General features: G+C 39.4%; 1 protein-coding gene across 2 annotated transcripts in view; it reads right to left on the bottom strand.

The window, feature by feature from the left end:
• LOC127039088 (calcipressin-3-like) overlaps positions 1–25,018 on the bottom strand; it is a 77,093-nt gene that overhangs the window by 47,536 nt on the left and 4,539 nt on the right. For both annotated transcript variants that reach the window (XR_007770872.1, XM_050932249.1), the window contains exons 2-5: positions 19,510–19,754; positions 9,670–9,843; positions 8,577–8,748; positions 7,196–7,348 (exon numbers count right to left, since the gene is read on the bottom strand). Coding sequence is in view for 1 of the 2 variants with exons in the window: in XM_050932249.1 (XP_050788206.1) it covers positions 7,196–7,348; positions 8,577–8,748; positions 9,670–9,843; positions 19,510–19,704 (694 nt within the window). In the remaining variant the exon portion in view is untranslated. The remainder of the gene's footprint in view (positions 1–7,195; positions 7,349–8,576; positions 8,749–9,669; positions 9,844–19,509; positions 19,755–25,018) is intronic.

Raw genomic sequence — 25,018 nt, 5'->3', positions numbered from 1 at the left:
ACTCAAAGATCTTTCTTTAGTAACAGCTAATTAGACCCCATCATTTGGAATGTGTAGTTGGGATTATGTTGTCCAATGTGCATTACTTTGCATTTATTAATATTGAATTTCATCTGCAATTTTGTTGCCCAGTCACTAAGTTTTGTGAGATCCCTTTAACTCTTTAGTCAGCTTTGGACTTAACTATCTTGAGTAATTTTGTATCATCCATAAATTTTGCCACCTCACAGTTTACCCTTTTCCAGATCATTTATGAATATGATGAACAGCACTGGTCCCAGTACAGATCCCTGGAAGACTCTATTTATCTTTCTCCAATGTGAAAACTGACCATTCATTTTCCTAACCTTTGTTTCCTATCTTTTAACCAGTTACTGATCCATGATAGGACCTTTCCTCTGCCTACTTTGCTTAAGAGCCTTTGGTGAAGGACCTTGTCACAGGCTTTCTGAAAGTTCAAGTACACTATATCCACTGGATCATCCTTATCCACATGCTCGTTGACCCTCTCAACAATTCTAATAGATTGGTGAGGCATGATTTTCCTTTACAAAAGCTGTGTTGACTCTTCCCCAACATATCATGTTCATCTAGGTGTCTGATCATTCTGTTCCCCAACTTCCCCTCAACTTTAACTCCACCTCTCAGCTGCACAATTAATAACCCCTCTCTGCCCCACCTGCAGTCTGAGAGCTGTTTCCTTTAAGATCTATATCCGTGTATGTTTGTTTGATTGAGATTTATGTAGACATTAAAGGGCATCTATCCAAACCTTTAGGTGCCTTTCCCATATATTAAAAAAGATTGACAGTCTCCACACACATTCCAAAATCCAAAGGGCTGTATTTTATCATATTTGTGGCCCCCATTACATATTATCTGAGCCCTACGTGAGTCTGAATGTATCTATCCTCAGCACCCTGTGAGGTGCTCTGATCCCCATTTTACAGACAAGGCTATAGGAGGCTAAGTGCTCAAGGCCATACATGACAGTACAAGCACATCAACCGCTGTCTTCCAAGTCATAGGTTAGTGCACTAACCACTGAACCATCCTTCCCCCTCTCAACAGCTAAAACAGAGGCTAGGCATTCCCACTTGTACAGTCCAGGAGAGGTGCTTATTTGGCACCACAATATTGAAACAGTAATATTAACCCCAGGGAAGTCTGATGTGGGGGATACGTTGACATCATACATACAGGAAGTAGAAAGAAGTCTCCTTCAATTAGTTTAAGAAACAAAAATAGACTAATTTTATTTCTTAGTTTTGAAAAACAAAAACTTACCAGGAATCACAAAAGCTTCAAAAAAACCCAAACCACACATTCTGCTTTGCCATCTTTACAGAACATTATAGACTTTGTTGTCAGAGCAACATAGCATGGTCATATTTAGCCAGTCTACATGGACTACAGCTTGGATTGTCACATCAGGTACAATATAATATGGAGTGCATGTTATTGTAGTTGACTTAAGAACACAGACACACCACGCATTGATAGGTAGACAAAAATGGGTAATGTACATCTCAAATACAGGACACACAAGGCAAAACTTGCATCTAGGAAAAATTGATTGTACCCTCAATTCATGAAGAATGTTATTGAATTAAATGGTCACATACTGACATGAAAGTGATGGAAGATTTAGGCAAAGACCAAACAGTACAGAAATCACATGTGCAAGAGAAACATATGTCTATGGCACAAACCGTCATGTGATCAACAGCTGGAATTTACTTTGTTATTTCCTGGTACTGTAACACTCCACACAAAGCAGCAGCAAGAGAGTAAAATAGAAATCAAGTAGGATGACAGACAGCAGCTGTTCTCAACTGATGCATTCCTCTTGCTTCTCAAATGTAATCCTTTAATATTAAAATGTTTGGGTGTTAAAAATAGTGGATTAATGGAAATTAATAGATCAGTTCTCTTTGAAGTCCAGATCTGTTCAAAGTCAACATTTTGAACAGAGACAGACACAGAACCCTCCTATAAAAAATGTACATTTCACAACAGACATTATGAAGTCCAGGAGATAAACATGATATAGTGCTCTCTTTTTCAAGGAGGTACTTAGCAGAAGCCATGCAAGTACAGTATGTGATGGCCACTGGCCTGTGGAACACAAACAGTCACAAAAACCTTGTTTTTAGGCACACAAAAGTGCTCTGATACACAAAATTTCCACATTTAAAACCACTGCAATTTTCTTGTGTGTGAATATGCATCTGATGTTCAGTTCCCAATTTGAGAAAAGATTTCAGCACCTGTAAAGTGAACAACTGCTGGCTGGGAACTGTGCTGTGAGATAGCAAAACCCATCTTAGGGCTTGTCTACACCACGCAGCTTTCAGCAACAAGGCTGTGTCGACACAGCTTGTCGCTCTAAGTCAGCATGTGTAAATGCTCTTTTTCCGTACTTTGTTGGCACTTTTGCCAACAAAATACTTCCAGCCCTGCGAGTGGCGTTAGCTTTGTCGACAGGAGAGTTCTCCTGTCGATAAAGCCGCATTCACACTGCCACTTGCGTGGGCAAAACTTTTGTTTTTCACTGAGGAGGGCTTTTTTAAGTACCCACTAAAGACACAAGTTTTGTTGACAACTTCTTAGTGTAGACAAGCCCTTAATGATTAAGTGAAGCAAAATATGGGCTAAAGGAAAGAGCAGGTAGATGAAATGGTAATTTCTATTGAATGGAGGGAAAACTGACAGTTTCTCAATTGTGAGTGAAAGCTGAAATGCCACAAAAAATAAATCTAGTACCCCCAATATACAGGAGCAGGGAGTTTGTCAACCCAAAGAGTGATTGGCTCTAGCCTAAGAAGGATTATTAGCAGATAGGGCACTAGACTCAGGAGCCCAGAGTTCAATTTCTAGCTCAGCCATACATCACTTACATTACCTACGGCAAGACACAATCTGCCCTGTGCCTCAGCTCTTGCATCTGTAAAATGGGGATAACTGTACTTCCCTACCTCATCAGGGATAACATCCATTACTGAGTGCAAGGTGCTCAGATGCAGGGAAGAGGAGAGCCATGTAAATACAAACACAGAGGACAGACTGAGACACTGTGGAACCTCATATGGATTCAAACTTCCTACCTTGTAGTTGCACGGTTTTAAAAAAATAAATAAATAAATCACCATTTTAAGTGAGCTCTCTAATTGTGTAGCCTCCCACCAAAACAAATGGGAGAACAGGCCAGTAAATACTGTCCATCTACTTCTCTTGTAATGCCTCTTACAAATCATATACAGTCTATTTTAATTCCCAAAAGAGTATTCACAAAGGGAGACCCAATAGCTTGAGAGAAGGAGAAAGAGGCTTAATTCATTCAATGATTTACCCAGGCTGCAACTGATTAGTTACCATCATCTGAGCCAGGGAGAAGTGAATTATCCAAACTGGGAAACTATAGCTCTTCTCATCTCTTCAATGAACCTTTCACATAGTGCTGAAACACCAGCAACAAGTGTCTGTGTTTTCCAGTATTTGTTTTCATAAATAATCTCCTAAAACTTTGATCATTCAGTAAATAGGCCAGATACTCAGTTAATGCCACAGCTCCATTGTCCTCAACTGGGCTGATTTTCACCAGCTGAGTAACTTATCTAACTGGTCTTCTCCAACCACATGTCATTCTGTGAGAAAGTTCTGTCATCTTCACAGCTTATTTTTAGGCTAAGCAGTCAGTCTGGCTACAAACCAGAGTAGTCAATACGATTTAAATTAAGCATGTTGCCACTGGCATCATGAAGTCAGATACCTTCCTTTTTTTAGGATTAAGTGCCAAAAATGAGCAAAGCAATGTGAAAGGGCCTCCTACCACATTCCCAAAGAAGGGGCTGTTTTCCTATGAAGCTGGTCTGCTGACTGCTCAGTATAAACATCCCGCAAGTCACAAAGAGAGAGAATTCAACTAAAATGCTGCAAAGGCTCAGCTATTTGTACGGGGTGCTGCAAAGTGGGGGGGCTTGATAGAGGTTAGATCTTTGGGAAGGGGAGAATTTTGTAGGAGGTTTAGTTCTGTTGGCTGTTGAGTGTAATTTGCTGTTCAATTTTATTTTTGAGATACCCAAAAGTTCTGGGTAGACAACCCTTTTTACCTTCATACAAGTTCAAATAAATATGTTTTAAAAGAACTCCCAGTCAAAATTCACACTACTCTTATATCACTGATCAGAATAAGATTCAAGGTGGAAAGAAGAGGTCAAGTTAATTCCTGGTGAAATGCCACTGACTAGGAAGAGTTACACCAGAGATGAATTTGGCTATTTAGCATACATCTCAGTTCTTTTCAAGGTAGATCTCATATATGGGACATATAGGTTACTGCAGATCCTCAGGGCCAAATGATTGACCCATATTAGCTGTATACTCAAGGGCTTGATAAGATGGATTTATTGATCAAGCAAATGTCAACCAATGCCAGTGGCAGCATCTATTACATACCAGACAAGTATTTCAACAGAGACTGCTTAAGAACATCTTAGTTTGGTTGATCAAAAATATTCTTTCATCTCTCTTGCTCCAAGGTCTTTTTCTCACTCCAGGTATCTAAAGAATAACTTGTATTCCCTAACCGTGGTAATAGAGGTTGGACTTTTTCTATAGTGGAGGGGACAGTATCTTGTATTCTGCTGTAAATAAAACTTGCCTGGACCAACTGAGTTGGAGAAACTGAGTTTAGGAAGAAGAAAAACAGAACAACCCTCCCACCCAAAACTTTGCAAGAAAATGTTCTGATCAGCTACAATAAGGGCGTTGGATATTGGGATTTTCCAGTTTTAGGATAAAATGATATAACCTCACCAAAACAACAAAAACGTGAGAACAGTTTGTTCTTATAAACCATGTTGAAAACCAACCGTTTTTGCAGTGCTGAAATTAGCTCACGGCAGGCACTAGCAGTTCAAAGCCAAGCGTTCAGAGTGTGGATGTGCAAGGACAATTTTTATCTTTAATTCAAGGCAATATTTTTAAGCCAATCTGCTTATAAACAAACACCACAAATTAGAAGGAAGACCACCACAAACCAGAAACCTTAAGTGTTGACGATTCGTTCAACTTGCAAGCATACAGATCTGTTAGGATACCCAGCTTCCAAAAAAGACAAATTACATATTCCATATGGGCCCAAGTTTGATACAGTTAATGGAAAAACACTGAATGGCACTTATTTTTTATTCCATGTCTTTTTTTTTACACCATGGATCTTTTATGCTGGAATGCAAATCACACATTTCACACAAGCTATTTTCACAATAGCATTATTGACTCGATCATTTGCCTAATTTGCCTGAAGTTTTTCCACTTTACAACAACATTTGCGAGGGGGTAAATGAACAATTGACAAAAATGTAACATTACAGAAAATCCCAAACTGATTTCTGGCATTTTAAAATGCACAAGGCCCTACTGACAACATAAGTTTGCAACTGGAGGTGGGGAACAGTGAAAAAGAGAAGCTAGACTTCGAATGGCTTGATAATAAAGAGCTACATAAACGTTATGCCAATACGCACAAGACACACAAGAGGAAAGATTTTTCTTACTTTCCCCCTGCTCAAATGTATGCTATTCCTGTCTCCAAAATGAGGACCTGCCTGCAGGATCCCATTTTGCAACTTGAAGTTGATGGCAGGAAAGAATCAACAGCTGACACAATATTGAAGTCATATCTACTGCGCCTGTTTGAATTTATCACCATTAATGCACTCTCTTGCTGTCAATCAAGTAAAAATGCTTTTGAGAGTTCAATAAACACTTTACCCAAATCATGATACTGTTTTTTAATTATGTATAAAGGCCAATTTCAGAGTGATTTATGTACAGAATCAAATATGAACCTAAACAGCCTAGTTTGTTCACAAAGAATTTCTTAGCTTTTTTTTATAGAAAAAAATCTGTGTAGGCTAAAAAAGGTTGCTTATAAAATAGCATAAAACCATAGGAGCACGTGCCACTAAACTGAGGCATATTTCCTCCTACTAAAACACTTAACACAGAAATTCACAAAACCACAAATGTATATTTCAAAAGGTGCTTCCTATTTCAGAAATTGCAGATGTGCTATCAGCCATATAGGATGCCATGAAAAATACCATGTTTTTAAATCGGAACAGTAGATCAGGAGTGCAACCTGGATAAAAACAGAGTGGAGATTGGTTGAACCATCCTAGCAACTGATTGTCTTTAAAAAAGGAAGCAAACTGCAAAAGTTAAAAACTAACGCTGGACCGCTTATCCCCTAATATCACAACCATAATCTAATGATTATTCACTTTACATATAATGTAGGCCATCTCCATGACAGCGGGACATTACAGTATTGTTAGAGAGGGCTGGAGGCTTAACATTCTATAGGCAAAACCATGTTTCACTCAACATCCTGTAAGTCAGTTTTATTTCAATCAACTGTCGATGCGAACAATTGTACCTATCAGCGTAACACCATCCTACAGCAGCATAATATTGTAGAGGCAAACTCCATCTGCCTCCTAAGTGGTCTGTGGTTTCCCCTCTCCCCCCTCCTCCCCAAATTGCAGTTCTGCCAACTACAACTTATTTAATCCTGCACATGTATTTGTGCCTCATGTCAAATCATAAAGGTACCTTTAAAAAAAAAAAAGTATTTGGCATTTCTGAGAAAAGTAAATGGAACATGTTCACAAATGGGCCAATCTGTGGAGGAATTTTCATGTACACTGTATATTACACTTCGAATTAATATATTGATTAAATATAAGATGTTGTACCAGTACAAAAAAAAATCACATTTGACTGTTATAAAATAAACTATTTTGTACCCAATAGTATAGATGGTACTGATAAGATATTCTTTCAGCATTTGGTACATCGTGCTATACACTATCAAGGAAATGTGAACATATCTTCAAAAAAACCCAACCTCCTGCTTTGCCATTATTTTAAATCTGGTGGACTTGCTGCACTTGGGGGGTTAGTTCTTACAAATTAAAGTGCTGTTTAGAATATTGGCATCTAAGAACTTGAACATGAGAGACAACTACAAGTAAAATCTCCTGCTGCCATATATAATGCAGCAATGCAGACATCAATACACGTATTAATTTACTATCCTCAAATATATATTGTTTACAGCATCACAAGACTTAACAGTGCATGGTACCCCCTACCTCCCGTGTACAATCAAATGTTTTAGATTCACTTAGTATTGTTGGAGTAGGATCTGGGCGCCTTGTCTGAAGGATTTTCTGTTTTGGATTTTTAATTTCCTCCTCCTCCTCTGTTTCACTTTCACAAATGTGAACGACTACGCTAGGAGTAGACTCCGTTCCTGCATGAAGCTCATATTTCTCTCCTATAGAGTACAGCACGAAGAAAAAGCAAGTTAAAAGGTTTGACAGTTAAACTCAAAGTAACAAATCTGTAACAGTATCCCACAGGAAATAAAAAAATATCACTGAACTATTTTTATTTTAAAACAGGTTTCCATTAGTATTCACAGTAAATGATGTACTAAAAATCTAAAGATTCATTTAATCCCTTTTCAGCTTTAGTTTAGTCCACTTTCATACTTGATTTGACTAGTGCTGCTTACATGTTTTGAAATACATTGCCACCATAGTTGGTAAATTGTGCTTTCTGCACACTAACAACACTTAATTGATATTTTGGAGGGAAAAATGGAAACATTTACGCGCAACTTTAAAGGGCTTATAGCAGGGGTAGGCAACCTGTGGCACGTGTGCCAAAGGTAGCACGCGAGCTGATTTTCCGTGGCACTCACACTGCACAGGTCTTGGCCACCGGTCCAGAGGACTCTCTATTTTAATTTAATTTTAAATGAAGCTTCTTAAACATTTTAAAAACCTTATTTACTTTACATACAACAATAGTTTAGTTATATATTCTAGACTTATAGAGAGAGACCTTCTAAAAACGTTAAAGTGTATGGCTGGAACGTGAAACCTTAAATTAGAGTGAATAAATGAAGACTCAGCACACCACTTCTGAAAGGTTGCCGACTCCTGGCTTATAGCAATATTTGTCTTAATTTGCTTACAACACTGAAGCACTATGCACTTCTACCACACCTTTCAGAGGATCTAAAACGAGCTTTGTTACACCGTGGGAGTTTCTGTTGTCAGAGGAAAGAAATGGCAAGGTCCCCAGAAAAGGTCAATTAAAAGGTTTGACAGTTAAATTATGTGGTGGCCATATCTAAATATGGTGGCGATTGGCATCCTAGAAAATAGCTAAGATAGAGAACTCCAACTAACTGAACCTTACCTTGTGTTTCTCGTTCAACTAAATATGCACTGAGATTTCAGAGGGAAAATTAAGTAAATATGTGGCTCTATCTCAAGAGCATGCAGTCCAGCAGGGTGCTAAACTTTGAAGCTCTCTCAATCAATTAAGAAATTGGTAGACCACGCATTAAACCATTTTGTCCCTACAAGTAACCACATAGGGACAACCAGGAGATCTGTGTCTATACTCCACTCCTTTTCCTAGAGAGGTGACGAAAGCTACTGAACAGACATTTCTGAAGCAGAACAGCCACAGAAGCAGGAAGACATTCTTACCTGGCCCCAATTTGGAAACAGCACAGAGTAAGTCATAGTTTATTCCAGGAGTTGCATCTTCACTTTGCTTCCATCCAACAGGTGGAGATGCAGGAGGCGATATCAGGAACTGTTTGACAGGTTCTGGGGGAAGGAGGTAGGACTTGTCTCCTACTTCACTGGACACCTGGACCTGAAAAAACAATACCACCATGATAACAGAATCACAGAAGTTAAACTAGAGGATCTAATAGCGAGAGAAGAGATATCACTCACTTGCAGTGTGGGACTGTTCTTCATAACACCTTTCTAGTGTTTTATCCAGTCTAGCTTTAAAAGCTGCAAGTAACAGAACTTATACCACTTCCTTGGGAGACTATTCCATGGGGAGATTTCTCTCATGGCCACGAAGTTTTTCCTAAAACTAAGACTGTGTCTACACTGGAACCTGAACTCCTCAACTTTTGTCATTCAGAGGTATGAAAAAAAACACCCCCATCCCCCGAATGACAAAAGTTTTGCCGACAAAGTGCCGGTGCGAACAGCGCTTTGTCGGCAAACAAAGCTACCATCACTCGTTGGGGTGGAAGTTTTTTGTTGGCAGGAGAGCTCTCTCCTGCCGACAAACAGTGGCTACACTGTGCGCCTTTTAGTGGCACGGCTGTAGCGGCACATAGCCTAAGTCTACTTTTTCCTCTCAATTTCTTCCGACTGTTTCTAATTATTTTGTTCAATGCTGACAATGAACTTGGGATTGTATATAACACATGCTGAGCCACTAATCCAACAAAATTTGTACATGGACCCAGTGTCTGTGGAGAGGAGATGCTGGACTGCACTTTAAGAAAAGGAGAGCGTTCAGCTTGTGGAGGAGGGGAGAGCTTTGTCACTCAAGAGTGACCCTTCCAGCCAATTACAGAGCTGTATCATCTGCAGGTGAAAAAAAAAAAAGAGTCCCTGATGTGTAGATTCACGCTGAAGAAGTGGAGAAAGGATGCACATGTGTGTGGTTAGAGGGAACTTCAGAACTCTGTCAGGAATGAGAACCCATCAATAAGTACAGAATGGAGAGGAGACAAGAGTGCATTTAGAGCATCTACATATTGCATCATACCTGTGCAAAATACAACTTCAGCTTTTTCCCACTGATGTCTGTCTCATGCAATTCTATCCGTGCTCTTGCTGCTGCCTCTGGGGTGCTGAAATTTATCCTTACTCTTCTAAAGCTTTTAAACAACTGGAATGTAACTTGATTATCGTAGATCGTGAAAAGTGCTTCAAATCTTTCCTAAAGATGAAATAAAAATTATTCAGATATAAAATGTATTTTCACTGAATGAAAATCTTCATTTTCCTTTGACTTTTTCCCTCCAGTTAAGTTTCTTCAACTTAATTACTCCCTTAGAGCCTGAAGATTCTCTAGTTCACTCACCCCCTTGATTTTAAAAGTTTAGCACAGACCTGCCCAGCAAGTGTATTGGACATCTCTTCTATTAAACGCTTGTAAGAGAAAGTAACCAACCTGAAACTCTTAAGCCTTGTTTTACTGTCAATTCCATCTCCATTTTTATAGTAATTTGGACTCATGCAAACAAAGGCCTATAGAGCTTAATTAAGATGGTGCCATCTAGTGACAGCTCAACATAAAGATATTTCCACTTTTAAATGTCTTTCATCTATGGTGCTTGAAAACACCTTGGGAATAGATAATAGACAGAAAATATCGTAATGCCACTATATAAATCCATGGTACACCCACACCTTGAAAACTGTGTGCAATTCTGGTTGCCCATCTCAAAAAAGATACATTAGAATTGAAAAAGATACATAAAAGAGCAACAAAAATAAGTAAGGGTATGGAATTAATTTCATATAAGCAGAGATTAAAAAGACCGGGACTTTTCAGCTTGGAAAAGAAACAACTAAGGGGGAGATATGATAGAAGCCTATAAAATCACGAATGGTGTGGAGAAAGTGAATTAGCAAGTGTTATTTACTTCTTCACATAACCCATGAATCAGGAGTCACCCAATGAAATTTAACAGGTTGCAAGTTTACCACAATTTCACATAAACCACAGTCAACCTGTGGAACTCATTGCCAGCTGATGTTGTGAAGGCCACAACTACAACAGGGTTAAAAAAAATTAGAAAAGTTCACAGTGAGGGAGGCAACCCAATGCTCTGGGTGCCCCTAGCTTCTTGACTGCCAGAAGCTGGGAGTGGATGACAGGGGGATGGATCACTCAATGATTGCCTGTTCTGTTCATGCTCTCTGCAGCACCTCACATTGGCCACTGTTGGAAGACAGGATACTGGGCTAGATGGACCACTGATCTGACCCAGTATAGCCATTCATATGTTCTTATGACACTACATAAGTCAGTTCTGTCTTAATTCTTCTGCCTTCTATTATTAAATGCAACCCCAATGATTAATTTCTTCCACTTACACCAGAGGGGAAAAAAAATAAGCTCTGTAAAGGATTTTATTAACTTCTGCATTTGACAACCTTTTCTTTAAGTGTATGTTTGCCTTTTAAAAGCTGAAATAAAATAGTTCACTGCCCAGCTGATTGTACATACACTGCAGTCAATAAGTTTCACCTTTTGTTTGGGTGGACCTTCACCAAAGCATCGAGGGGGGGGGGGAAGAGATAGCAGGAGACAGGCCTGTTACCTGAAAATACTTTTAAAAAACAGAAGTTAAATGTCTATATTTCAAATCTATGGCATCCCTTTAGCTTCAGTGCCCACCCCATCAGTTACATGGGAATATTGATCATTATACACCTATGTAAAGGGCTTTGAGATCTACAGATGAAAAGTGGTACATGAAAAATATTTGTGCAATACATATACACTATTTATATGTAATTGCAAATTGGGGTTTGAATGGGGGAAAGAGGGAAGATTATGTTTTGATCCAGATACATTCTGCTTGCACAGCTTGAAAACTCCACCAGCTTTGGCAGTGAAGCTTGACGTTTCCTTGAATTATAGGAGGGCAAGTTGGGTGGGGAGTGCAGCATAGGAGAAACACGTCCATGCAGTTCCGGTTATGTAGATAGAGAGTGAAATCAGACTCCAGATCTGTCAATCCAGCACTTTTGCAAGCACCAAATTCATTAGAAGAATGACATGAATGGAGAGGATAACCCCGCAAGCCCCACCAAAAGAGCTGATTTCTGGATGCACTTTCAGTATGTGCACACACAGCACATTTTCCATTTGATTCAGTAAGTGTCTGCTGTGCATTCACCCCTTGAAAGGAAATAGAGAGAGAACTAAATCAAGCTACTGAAATCTATGTCCAGAGACTGACAAAGCAGAGTTTTATAAAACAGATAAAAGCCAAATAATATATCAAAGCAGCTCTGTTCTTGCAAGCTTTAGGAATAAGCCTGCATAATAAGTTTTCCATTTATAGACCTAACACACAATCCTGGCCTGTTCTAAAATAATGTCTTATCTACTAAAATCAATCAGCTCAGATGAGCTTGCTAACAGGTCAATCAGTACTGCTCACAAACTACATTTAGAGAAAATTTAACCCAGTCCTAAAATGTATCAGTTCAAAAGAAGGCTCCATGTGAATTCACATGCCAATGCAGAGTGCATTCTGAAAGCCTACGTGACAAACACCTTACAGAATGATTTCCTGCGGCAGCCAATTATCCAAGTGTCATTAGACAGAGAGCTAGCACGTCTCCACACATTAACCTCACGTGCCCAGGTAATGCCTTTGGAGTATTTACATAGAAAGAGCAAAAGAGTGGCAACAAGTGACGCTTATCAGAGACACGTATGAAACAAATTATAAAGCCAATGTCTTGTGGTGCACGTTTTCAATACTCTCCACACAAAGAAGGAATGATGGGATAGTGCCAGCTCTACGGAGGACGAACTGAAGCAGTCTGGGTAGCCTGTATAAGAAAGTATTTCCTCTTCAGTTTTGTTTTTAACTAACATTACAGTTTTACTAACTTTCTGACAGGTGACAGATGCTGAAGGTACTGAAGTCCTTACAAACACAGAGATGGATTTGTAGGTTTTGTTGTTCTTTATTTTGAGGGAAGAGTGCAGAGAAGAAAATATGTAAAAGATGTTCTACCAGATACAGGAATATTTTAAAATTAATCTTATTAAAATACTCAAGACAGTGTCTCTCTACATAAGCATTTCAACCCATTGATGACAATGTATTTCTGCTCACTGATGACTCATATAAATATATTTGGGCCACACCTGACTCATCTTCAGTAGAAGTTTAGTGCCAACATATAGGGCTGGAAATTAGCTTTTCTGGGGACCTACACAGACCTAGCAGTAACCCATGCTCAGGCTAAACTGAAGAGATGCAGGTAACACTATGTATAACATTAATGGCTGATGAACTAAGTATTTTCTGCAGGGGAAAAGAAGAAAAAATGAAAGCTCTGCAACTGAAAATAAGCCATTTGAAAAACTCAACAGCAGGCACCTTTCTCCTGCACCACAGGAATACGATTATAGCAGGCTGAAAGAGCAACAGCAATTATATAACGTCCCCTCCCCTATTCAAGTGCAGATCTGTAAGCTGCTTTAAAAGTTATTTGCATATCTGATTTATGATTCCTCTCCAGTCTATCTGCACTATCCACTTCCAGTAGCTTCTGTAGTACAGATTTTATTTAACAGTTGTTTAAAATGAATATTAAAACAGAACCCAAAAGAGTTAAACCATGGTAAGAGTAAACTAAATTAAAACAGAAAAGGATAAAAGAGGCTCTGATTTCCTCCCACATTGGCCACCTCCTTGGTTAGCCTCTGTGCCAGGGTACTAACAACTCCCATTACACACGCCCTTGTTAGGGTCAGTGCGGCACACAAGTACTAGTGTGTGGATGCCTGAGGCTGCCCATTGCCAAAAATAGAAACATATTCTGTTAACCGTCCCCACCCCCCTTTGAGCTTTTAGCATTAGCATCAAGGATCTCCAAGGTCGATAGCTGTGATATATTGTAATTGGAAAGGAGCAATTAAATATCGGACTGTAAAGTGGCTTAGAGATAAGAAGCAGAGGCTATTGGTAAAATAAACATGTAAAGCAGGGAGAGAGGCAAACTAGTTCACTATCGTGCTCACTCTGGTTGACCTTGTATTTAAATGGCTTTGAAAATGGCACCATTTCAGGAGTTGTTACATTTTCAGATGGTGTCAAATTAACATGCAGAGGCAGCAAATGCTATGGAATAAAGCAAATAAGTCTGGAATTATATGAGTTGATCAGATTTATAGGATAAAGGTTCATGCAGCTACTGGAGATAAGATAATGAGGATTATAGTGAACAAAAAATCATCAGATTGTAGGTATTCTACGATGAAAGCCACTGGACAGTATCTGCAGGGAACAAAGTACACTGAATCAGGAGGAATAACTACAAATGACGTCACTAGAATGCAAACTGAGTTCCATAAAGAACATAAACCAGCGTACACTAGTTAACACACTAACTCCATCTGCACGAGGCAATGGTTAAAAGACAAATATGTTCCGTCAACAAGGGACGAAGAACACACCTACAATGCAGCGAGAAAACCAAATCCTGAATCATCCTGGACGACCACAGTATCTAAAGCAGGGTAGGCAACCTATGGCACGCATGCCGAAGGCGGCACCCGAGCTGATTTTCAGTGGCACTCACACTGCCCGGGTCCTGGCCACCAGTCCAGGAGGGCTCTACATTTTAATGTTAAATGAAGCTTCTTAAATATTTTAAAAACCTTATTTACTTTACATACAACAACAGTTTAGTTATATATTATAGACTTATAGAAATAGACCTTCTAAAAATGTTAAATGTATTACTGGCACGCGAAACCTTAAATTAGAGTGAATAAATGAAGACTCGGCACACCACTTCTCAAAGGTTGCCGACCCCTGATCTAAAGTTGAATGCAAAAAGAGAAAAGGGCAGCAGTCAGCAGCCAAAATGTCTAGATTTTCTAAAAACATGCTATGCTGACCATCGCTGAGAGGGCACCACTGAAAATTTGTTCTATTGGATGCTGGGCTCTTTTGCCTCTGCTGCTCCCCACCGGAAGTGACGTTGGGGAGTTACAGAGTGAAATCCCTACTCCCTGAAATTGCTGATGCTACCTTACAGATTCCTATTTGGCAGATGGGAAACTGGCCTACCAGTATATTTTGCAGGGATATACACTCTCTTTTCTGTGAATTGTTTAATCAGGTTTATATCTTGCTGATACATTCTGAGCAGCTCACTTTGAGCATAACTTCTCTTCTGACGAAGTGGGTGTTCACCCACGAAAGCTCATGCTCCAATACGTCTGTTAGTCTATAAGGTGCCACAGGACTCTGTCACTTCTCCTTTTGTAATTCTTAAAAGTTTACTCTCCTTGGCTTACAGAGACCAGTCCATTTCAAATCAAGTCTTACTCCAATCATCTGGTACAATAATGTTTCAAGAAAGTTTTTAAAAACTGCTTTTTAAAGACATTTTCCTAACACAGGAAAAAATGCAGTGAAGACAGTCACATAGTCCTTCGCAATTAAGGGTAATGAAGAAAAAAGACCTCCAAGACTCTAGGATCTGAAATGTGTTTAAACACTTGTTGCTGACAGAATTCTAACATTGTTCCCATGACCAGTTTGGGCAGAGATTTTTTCAATCTGAAAACTGTTAGCACTGTATTATAAAACTGAATTCTAGGCTCTGGAGGCTAGTGACTCTATAGCATGGCTTGGCTAATGGGGTCTTAAAAAAATTATTATTTCTACTACGGTTAGAATTCTGTTAGCAACAGCTGTATGTAGACATGGTTTTCAGCATGGGCAGGGCCGTCCTATGATCTGTTAACAAGCAGGAAAGATATATAAAACTGATAAAAAGCAGCAGAGTGTCCTGTGGCACCTTATAGACTAACAGACGTATTGGAGCATGAGCTTTTGTGGGTGAATACTCACTTCGTCAGAGGCTACCCCTCTGATATAAAACTGATGGATGTTAAGAAGGGAAAAGCCCTGAAAATCACAACGGCATATTAGCAATATTTCACTTTTATATTTAATATAATTTGTATTCAGGACATAGGTCACAGGATTAGAATACCCTTTCCCCTTCAAAGGCTCTTAAACACAGGCCATCTGCGGTTTTATCTGAACTGCAGTAAAAGAAGGAGGATGATTAAGATTTGATATATCTAACGTACTGTAATGAGTAAATTTTTGCATAAGAGTCTTCATTCCTTGAGGTTTTTCTTTTGGATTTGCACAGCCTAAAAAAATTCACTGTCATCCCATGGGCCAATAGAGTTTACTACTAGATATATAAAGAGCTGTCAAAACCTCTAGTGAAGCATCTTTGACAAGAGCATCCTTACTGAATTGTGGGTTACCTATTAAACGGGCACTCTAGGCAGGTAGGCCTAAAATCAGATCTAGATTACCAGCCTTGTTTCTATCTGGGGGTCATGAACATGCATAGAGAGAGTACGTACACACACACACACACACACACTGCATTGACCTCCTGCTGTGCACTGTCCACCTCCATTTCTGGGAGTAGGAGGCTGAATCTCAACTCCAGAGTCTAATATGCAGCACAAGTTTGTTATTTAAGTTGTCCTACAGCAAGATGCCGAACTATCGAGACTCCCTGGAGGTTCAAATTTAGGAAGGGATAGATGATTCCTTTACCTTTATGGGACAGATAAATTGATCTCTATGCTGTTTGCTGTGTGTAGGTCTTTTCACCAGAGGTCTTGTCTGCTCTGTGAGGACACTAGGAATCCCAAGACACCAAATAAGATGAGGAACTTGCCCTTGTTTTACGTTCTCCCGCTGTTATGCAATGCCATGTACACTACCTTGCTGTTCCCCTTCATCCCAGAGATGGCAGCATTTCCCTGGTGCTGCATGTATGTTTATGAAGTGCTTTGGAATGAACAGCACTATATATAAAGATTAAGACTAGTGGAAATGTTGTTCATCAAAAGTGTTTTCCGACGGCAAACTGGGTTTTCAATTAAACATTCTTCATGAAAATTGTCGTCTTACTGTAGAAAAATTTGATTTTTCAATAAAAGAAAGTGTAAAAAACAAAAAGATTTCAATTGTGGACCCAAACCAAAAATATTTCAGTTGAATACTGAAATATTTCAGTTTGGATAGGATGCCATGCTAGCTCACAGGCATTTTATATCAGTTGCCTCATGTTCACATTCTCCTATGTGGGCCAGGCTTCTCAGCCAGACAATCTCCCATGATGCACGATGGTCACTGGACCAAAGCCCTTGAGGCACTGGCTCTCCTCACTAGAGAGGATAGTATGATGCATGATGGAAGATGTAATCTGACCAGAGAGCTGGTTTATAGAGGAGAATGGGAGCATGAGGTATGTGAACTACAATCTCCATGAATCGCCACACCAGTACAGTAGAAGCTCCTTTATCTGACCCTCCATTATCCAGCTCTCCTTATTAACTGAACAACAAGTGCACACAGGTCCAGAAGCAGATGATCTCTCCTCTGGCAGCTAGATGGTGCTGCAGCTTTTCTCCAGATTATCCAAATGTTTGATTATCCAGTCTGGCCCCAGTGCCAATTAGATCGGATAAATGGAGTTCTGCTGTATTTCCAAATCAAACTACTTTGGGTTTGTGCAGAATTACTTCAGTTTTCAATTTTTTGCTGAAAAGTTGAAAGTTTCTGTGAAAAAAAAGCCTTTATCTGATTAGCTCTAACAAAGATACATTACCACCAGAAAGGCCAGAGCCCTTCATTGTGACTTGGATAATCAGTTACAGAACCAAACTGTATCAGCGAGAAAAGTAGTAGTCTTGTGTTCCACCCCACAGTCATGGGAGCCAGGAACATCTACATTCTAATCCAGCTCTAAGATTGACTTGCTGTGTGGTTTTGAGCTACTCTTACCCTCTGTAACTCAGTTTCCCTATCTAAAAATGGGGATAATTACATCTATTTATCTCTCAGGGGCATTATGATATTTGTCTGGCGTTTTGGAAATATGAAGTGATATATAAGTATTAGATATAAAACTCAATTATCCAAGCATCTTAGGGCACTGACAGTTTTGGATAATGAGTGTTTTGGACAAGTCAAATTTGTTTCTATATGAATTTCTGATTTGGGATACAACTACAGGATTGCTCCTCTCCAGGGGAGAGACGGTAGAGGGAAACTAACACTACACACTTAAAATGGCATATAATATGTGTGGGAGGGTGGCGGGAAGGGAAGGTATTAGATAAAAAAAAAATTGTCTGGGAAGCAGGTTGTTTAAAGCAATTATTTACTTTCTTTTGATGTTTTTTTTCAAATAAAACACAGGTAAAATTGATCTTCAGCCCACAGAACTTATCAAGCCAGTACTTCAGAGTGTTTGGCATAAACTTGCATGTTTTGGAAGCAATTTTAACATGTGTTACTAAATCAGAATTTGAAGATATCTAATCCAGCCTCGCACAAAACAGTCCCGAAAATACATCTGTCCACAAACAAAATCTACTTGCCTGCTGTTTGTCATGATAGAAAAAATAAATTACTTTTTACTTTTCTGGAAAAAAATAAAATAAAAATCCAAACCTACTTAAGCAGTAGCAGGTGAGCAGAATTTTGTAAGGCTGCCCTAATCAAATATATGTATACTTAAGTGGCATTATAAATCACAGGCCTGATATTCTTTCCCTTACAGAATAAGGATTGCAGTATCAGCATTACTGTCTGCAGTCAGATAATATATTTCAAGCTGTTGCTCCAGAAATCCCTCACCTCAGGAAATGGAAACGACAAGGATCTCTAGGGAGAGCTGTCAGTAAGGCACTCTAAGTGCTGGGGTCCTAGATTGTGAAACACCTCCTGGATGAGAATGAGCCTTAGTCTGCCTAGCTTCAGAGTCCATTGCAAAACTGGCATTTTGGCAGAAGTTTTCTTGTAAAGACTGACAGAAAGGAGGATGAAGGACAGGGAAGAAAAAGGAGGGAAGAAAGGGAAAGAAGGGAAGAAAGGATGGTCAAGTTTAAGCAAAACCCTAGGATGGCAAGAGTCGAATCCAATTTGATGATCTTTATAATTGTGTTTTGCATCTATGCAGTTAGCAGCCTATAAAATCTCTTTGGTAGAGTTTCAGTAGCTTTATTTGTTGTGATTAATAGTTTAGGAGTGCAGTTCACTGCCACTGCCTTTAAGAGGCTAAGTTAAACTGAAGGACACCACCTAGCATCCCTGACTTGCAGAACAATGTTTCCCAGCTGATACCACACCTTCCCCCAGGCAGCATGCAGAATTTTAGACAGAACTGTAGTAGACTTCATAGTTTTGTAAATTAAAACTGGAAGGAAGTTACAGATCAATCCCTCCCCCATTACATTAACGGCTCACATTTCAGCCATAGTTTGCTTTACAGAACTCATTCGCTGTAGAAGATTCTTCCTGATAGCCATTAGAAGCAAAAGGATAACTACACATCTGACTGAATAAAAAAATAAGATAATGGCCAAGAGAAGCCCTGTTTAGATTAGAAATTTCAAACCACTTTCAAATTGTTATTTCTTATTCATTAGGTCTGACAAAGTATACTGTGAACCAATACTATTCTTTTAACAGTGATCCTTGTCCTGGAATCAAATATTTAAGTCCTCCCTGGACTATAAAATGTAAGGCAGGAAATCTGCATGGAGACGGGCTATGAAAAGTACTACAGCCATACCAACAAACTGAGATGCTAGAAAGATTTTACACTACTAGCTGTTTTATAGTAGCAGAGTCCAATTTGAATTTATTAGCAAGCAGCATTGAAACGAATTTGAACTCATTGGCAAATCTAGTTATTTTTCACCTGCCAGAATAAGTAATAACACTGAAAATCTGGACAAAATAGGCTCTAACTACAATTGCACCAATTTAGATCACTATACCCTATGTACTCTTACCTTTTCTTCTTGTACCTCAAACACAGCTTCTGGCACACTGCAAGCAAAGAGTGAGGTAGGCAAGTCACTTAAATCCATCATCTCTTCCAAATCATCTTCATTTTCTCCAAAGATCATTTCTTCTTCCTCTTCTTGGTCACTGCTGTAAACATCTGTCTGGCTGTCACTCCAAGACTTCATAGTGTCTCTGAGCATTGTCCACCAGAAACAACTTTTCTTTATGTGCCAGGGCTTCTAACGGGAATCTGTTAAGAGAGAAAACAGAGGATTACAAGTACTGAATTTACCAGTAAATCACGTTTTCCTGCTACAGTTATTCTTTGAGATGAATCATTTTATGCAGAAAAGAGAAATCAGTGTGAAGGCTGCCTACAGCCTGCAGTACAGAACCACTTTATCTCATTCCTATAAACCTGAGACTCAACTGTTTGAGCTATGAAAAGGAATGTAAGAAACCATGCATTCTAATAAATGTAAACAATTTTTGTTAAAGTAACAGAAAATTAAAGTATTAGGAAACTGTTTTACAAGCTTTCCTCAATGCCATAATACTCTGCATTTAGATAGCAATTTTCTCTCGGAGTATGTCAAAGTATTTTATAAACAAGCTTCACCCAGCTAGGGAGAGTTGTAAAGTCTCCCCATTTTACAGATGGAAAACACACATATGCTGTAAAGTTAACTGTCCTGCCCAAGCTCCTTGCAACTCAGTAGCACAGCCAGGAACAAAACCCAATATTCCTGACTCCAAGCCCCTTTTTCTAACTGCTGGATCAACGGTGTCTTCCACAACAGACACTGTATGAATAGAAAAAAAAATAAAATAGTCTAATCGGTATGGGTACTCTGCACAGTGCTATACATGCAATCCCCAATAAATGTGAAATGGAAATAAAATGCAATGCAAACAAGATATCACATAGGATATTAAACCAAAGACCTTAGAATATGAACTATTTTTACATAAGCAACTGCATTTTATATAACACATGTTGTCAACTCTTGCTAAAACACAAGAGCACTTTTGTGGTGAGAAAGGAGAAGATACATTACTGTATATTAATGTGTAATCTCTGGAAGAAGGGATATTTGTTTGGGGATGGGGAGAAAGTTGCGCAGAACACTGGAAAAACTGGCAGCCAATATATTTGTTTACTATCTGCAGTTGTTTGTTTTGAATATTTTATTTGCTTAACTAGCTTATTCCTTTGAAACAGTCAGCTAAAATGCCATTAACTGTAACCAGTATGTGTATGGGGGGTGGAAAAAATCAATCCATGCTCACTCATGTGTTTGTTTAAAGCAAGCATAACTGACAATAGCCAGATATCCTTAGGAAAAAATTTTTGGAAATGAGAAAAAAAATTATTTGATATCCCCAGTTACTGATGCAGGTATTTATAAAGTGCTCGTGCACTGTAGTACTGAGGCGCCATATCCATGTGATCACCACACTTCTAAATACATTAGGACATTTTTGAAACATACATGGAAGTTGGCATTGCAGTTTACATCCAATGACCTGATGTAAACAAGCCTGTTCACACACAGAAGTTACGAAGGTTTAACCAAACATGTGATGTTAACTTATTTAGCTAAGCCAATGAAACTGCATGTGGATACAAACCACTTAACGTTCATGCACAAAGTTGCATCAGCTCAACATCACGTCATTCAGTAAACCAATGCAATTGTGTGTGTAGACCAGACCTAACTTGACCAGCAAAAGTGAGTTTTACACATGATTTTCTGAATAAAATATTCCAAATGCATTGATTAAACAACACCAGGGGAAAGAGATGTCATGCCAGAACCTGCTTGTGTAACTGGCGAAGAAGTAACGATTCCCTGAGGGCTAACTCATCTAAAAGCGAAGGAAAAAAAGTCATATAGACTAAAAAACAAAATACTGAGTGGCTTGGAAGCTCTGAATTTTAAGAGATCCTTCCAGGCCAGACAGTCAAGCGCATTAAGAGGGCGAGGGTTCACCAAGTCAAACTGAGTCATGAGCAAATAGCACTGAAAATGCCAGCTGTGTTATTCATAGAATGACAAGGGGACGCACCCATTTTACAAAAGGCTTAAACCCCAGGGACTCCGCACCTCAAAATTAACAATCTATCTGACAAGTACTTAACATGTGTAAAGGAGAAAAGAGATGGTATTTGGCACAGAGAAATGGGACTTTGTAAGGGTGACATATGGGCAGACATACACTAAATATGGCTGAGTTACTAAAGCCTTGAAAAAGGTCAAGTAACTTGAACTTGACACAGAAGAACCAAGCAAGCCAGTGAAGTCTGAGGGAAGGCAAAGAGGGTAATAAAGAAAAATTAACTAAATTACTGTAACACAGACCAAGTGATCTCTCTCCTGCCATCCATCTCCATCCTCTGATGAACAGAGGCTAGGGACACCATTCTTTACCCATCCTGGCTAATAGCCATTTATGGACTTAGCCGCCATGAATTTATCCAGTTCCCTTTTAAACATTGTTATAGTCCCAGCCTTCACAACCTCCTCAGGTAAGGAGTTCCACAAGTTGACTGTGCGCTGTATAAAGAACTTCCTTTTATTTGTTTTAAACCTGCTACCTATTAATTTCATTTGGTGACCTCTAGTTCTTGTATTATAACTTTTCCTTATCCACTTTCTCCCCCTCACTCATGATTTTATATACCTCTATCATATCCCCCCTTAGTCTCCTCTTTTCCAAGCTGAAGAAGCCCAGCCTCTTTAATCTTTCCTCGTATAGGACCCTCTCCAAACCCCTAATCGTTTTAGTTGCCCTTTTCTGAACCTTTTCTAGTGCTAGAATATCTTTTTTGAGGTGAGGAGACCACATCTGTACACAGTATTCGAGATGTGGGCGTACCATGGATTAATATAAGGGCAATAATATATTCTCAGTCTTATTCTCTATCCCCTTTTTAATGATTCCTAACATCCTGTTTGCCTCATTTGCTTCAGAGAATGCCTTCATTTTCTCTCTCAAAACCCCTCCTCCCATACCTTTAAACAGTAAAAACCATCACCACAGTTAGGTTTTCTGCCACGCCTCTGTCTAGGAGCTGGAAAGAAATGCCAGCCACTTCCAGGAACCGCCTGAGGTAAGCTCAGCCCAGAGCCCGCAACCCGAACTCCCTCCCACACCCCAACCCCCTGCTCCAGCCCCGAACCCCCACCCGCACCCAAACTCCCTCCTGCACCTCGCACTCCTAATCCACAGCCCCACCCTCAGCCAGAGCCCTCATCCCCCCTGTACCCCCACCACCTGCCCCAGCCCAGAGTCTCCCCTGCCACCCTGAACCCATTTATAGCCCCAACGTAGAGCCCTCACCCCCTTCCACACCCCAACCCTTTGCTCAGCCAGGTGAAAATGAGTGAGTGAATGGACGGGAGAGCAAGCAAGGGGAGGGGAGAGCAAGCGACGGAAGGAGGGAGAGTGGAGGAAGGGGTGGTGCCTCACAGAAGGGGCGTGGTAGGGGCGGGGCTTCAGGAAGGGGCAGGGCAGGGGGCTGGGTAAGGCTGTTCTGCTTTCTTCATTTGGAAAGTTGGCAACCCTAATCACAGTGGAAAGAAAGCCTTCTTTACTCCACAGATTATCAACATCAGAGTCCATGACAGCTCCTTCAGAATGGTTACATTCTACTGTGTCATTTAAGGAGCTCTAATATACAGATTACTGACACTAAACAATGCAATGACTGAAAAGCAGATGGAGTATTTAAATTTTCTCCCATATAACTAAGACATAGTGAGCATGTGTTTGTGTACGCTCAGCATAGGGACATATTAAACTGAAAGGAGGCACATGCAAAAAGGCATGGGACTGAGCAACAGGAGACCTAGGTTCTATTCCTACATATGCTAACATTCACTGTGTGACCTTAAGGGTGAGTCTACACAGCAAAGACAAAACAGCAACTGGCCTGGGTCAGTCGACGTGGGCGCAGGGGGCTGTTTCATTGTTGTGTAGGCTCGAGAACCCTGTAGGGTGTGAGGGTCCCAGAACTCTGTGCCACAGGTTCCCATTCTGTAAAATGTCTTTGTAAGGAAGGGGCTTTGAGATCATGCATGAAAAGTGCGATAAAAGAGCACATGTAAAAGATTGTATACAAAAGGAGTCATGGAACATGTACCATACCAGTGATTTAAAAAACTAACGATAGTTGTTTTAAATTTAAAAACAAAAGTAAATATCCTTTAAATCAATCTTTTTTGTTGTTGTTGCTTTTAATTACAGGCTCATAAAAAAGCTTCTGATAGTATAAAACTTCCTTTTCTGGCCAGGCTGAGAGTTTGAAAGGAGTATTGCTCTGGGGAGATTCACACTGAAACCTGAGAAGACATCACTATATAATGCAAAATGAAAGATTTTGGACAAAAATAAGAGTATTGATTCCTGAATCTTACTCCACACACACACACACACACACACACATTCAGAAAATCTTCTTTTACATTTACAATTTGATGCATATACTGGGCTTGTGCAGTGTAGCACTCTGTGCACTAAAACTGTCAACACAGAATGGTCGAAAGGAAAAAGACCAGATCTGTGTGTCCTGAAGAGTCCAAGAAGAAAAACAAAAAAGAAGCCTACATGTTGGTTTGATCACATCAGTATGATAAATCGTGTTTGTTAAAATATTCCACAAGGGTAATCCAAGCAAGCGGAAATTCATTCTGCTCTCTGGTGGATGGATATCAGTCGTTTTCTTCACAGAGGTAAGCAAAGTTGGTATTTGTCTGGCTACATATTTGTAGGTCAACTGACCAGCAACTAGTGAAATATCTTTAACACACAAATATCTTCCACATGCACAATGCATTTTAGGAGTAACAGATTTAAAAATAACTATTGTCTCTCTTGCAGAATATCTGGATTTAAAAGAAAAGAACTGAGAGTCAGGAGGCCTGGGTGCTAATCCTGGTTAAACTCCAGATTTGTAGCGATACCTAAGGCAAGTCACTTCAAGCATTGTGCTTTAGTATCCCTAGCTGTAAGTGAAGATTTCCTACAACACAGTGGTGTTGGGACTAATCTATTAATGTTTGTAAACTACTATGAGATCTTTGAGTGGAAGGCACTAGAGAAATGCAAAGTACTTGAGAATAGATTTTTGCATATCATACATTATATAAAAGTCTGAGCAATCAAATCATGTTTTGTTTCTAATAAATGTGAAAGATAGTGTTATCTGATACAAATCCAATTACAAAGCTGTACTTGTAAAAGTTACTTCATTCCATTTAAACTTGAAGTGATTTAGCATTATTTTACTAATCACAGCAAACATATAAAATCAATGTTGGTAAGTTTCATTATGTCTGAAATACAAACAGGAGTGACAAATTTAAAAACAAATGCCAAATATTTAGAAGTTATTCACTGAAAAATATTATAGTGTAGGCCACAGATCAACATTAGGCACCATCATCCCACTCTTGAGACAAACTCACTCTTACTCATTAAATTGCGGTTATTCAGATTCATAGGCATAAA

Source organism: Gopherus flavomarginatus, chromosome 22 (genome assembly GCF_025201925.1).
Source record: "Gopherus flavomarginatus isolate rGopFla2 chromosome 22, rGopFla2.mat.asm, whole genome shotgun sequence".
In the NCBI taxonomy this organism is placed as follows: domain Eukaryota; kingdom Metazoa; phylum Chordata; order Testudines; family Testudinidae; genus Gopherus; species Gopherus flavomarginatus.
The sequence above is the reverse complement of the archived record's forward strand: the minus strand, read 5'-3'. Positions and strand labels throughout refer to the sequence as shown.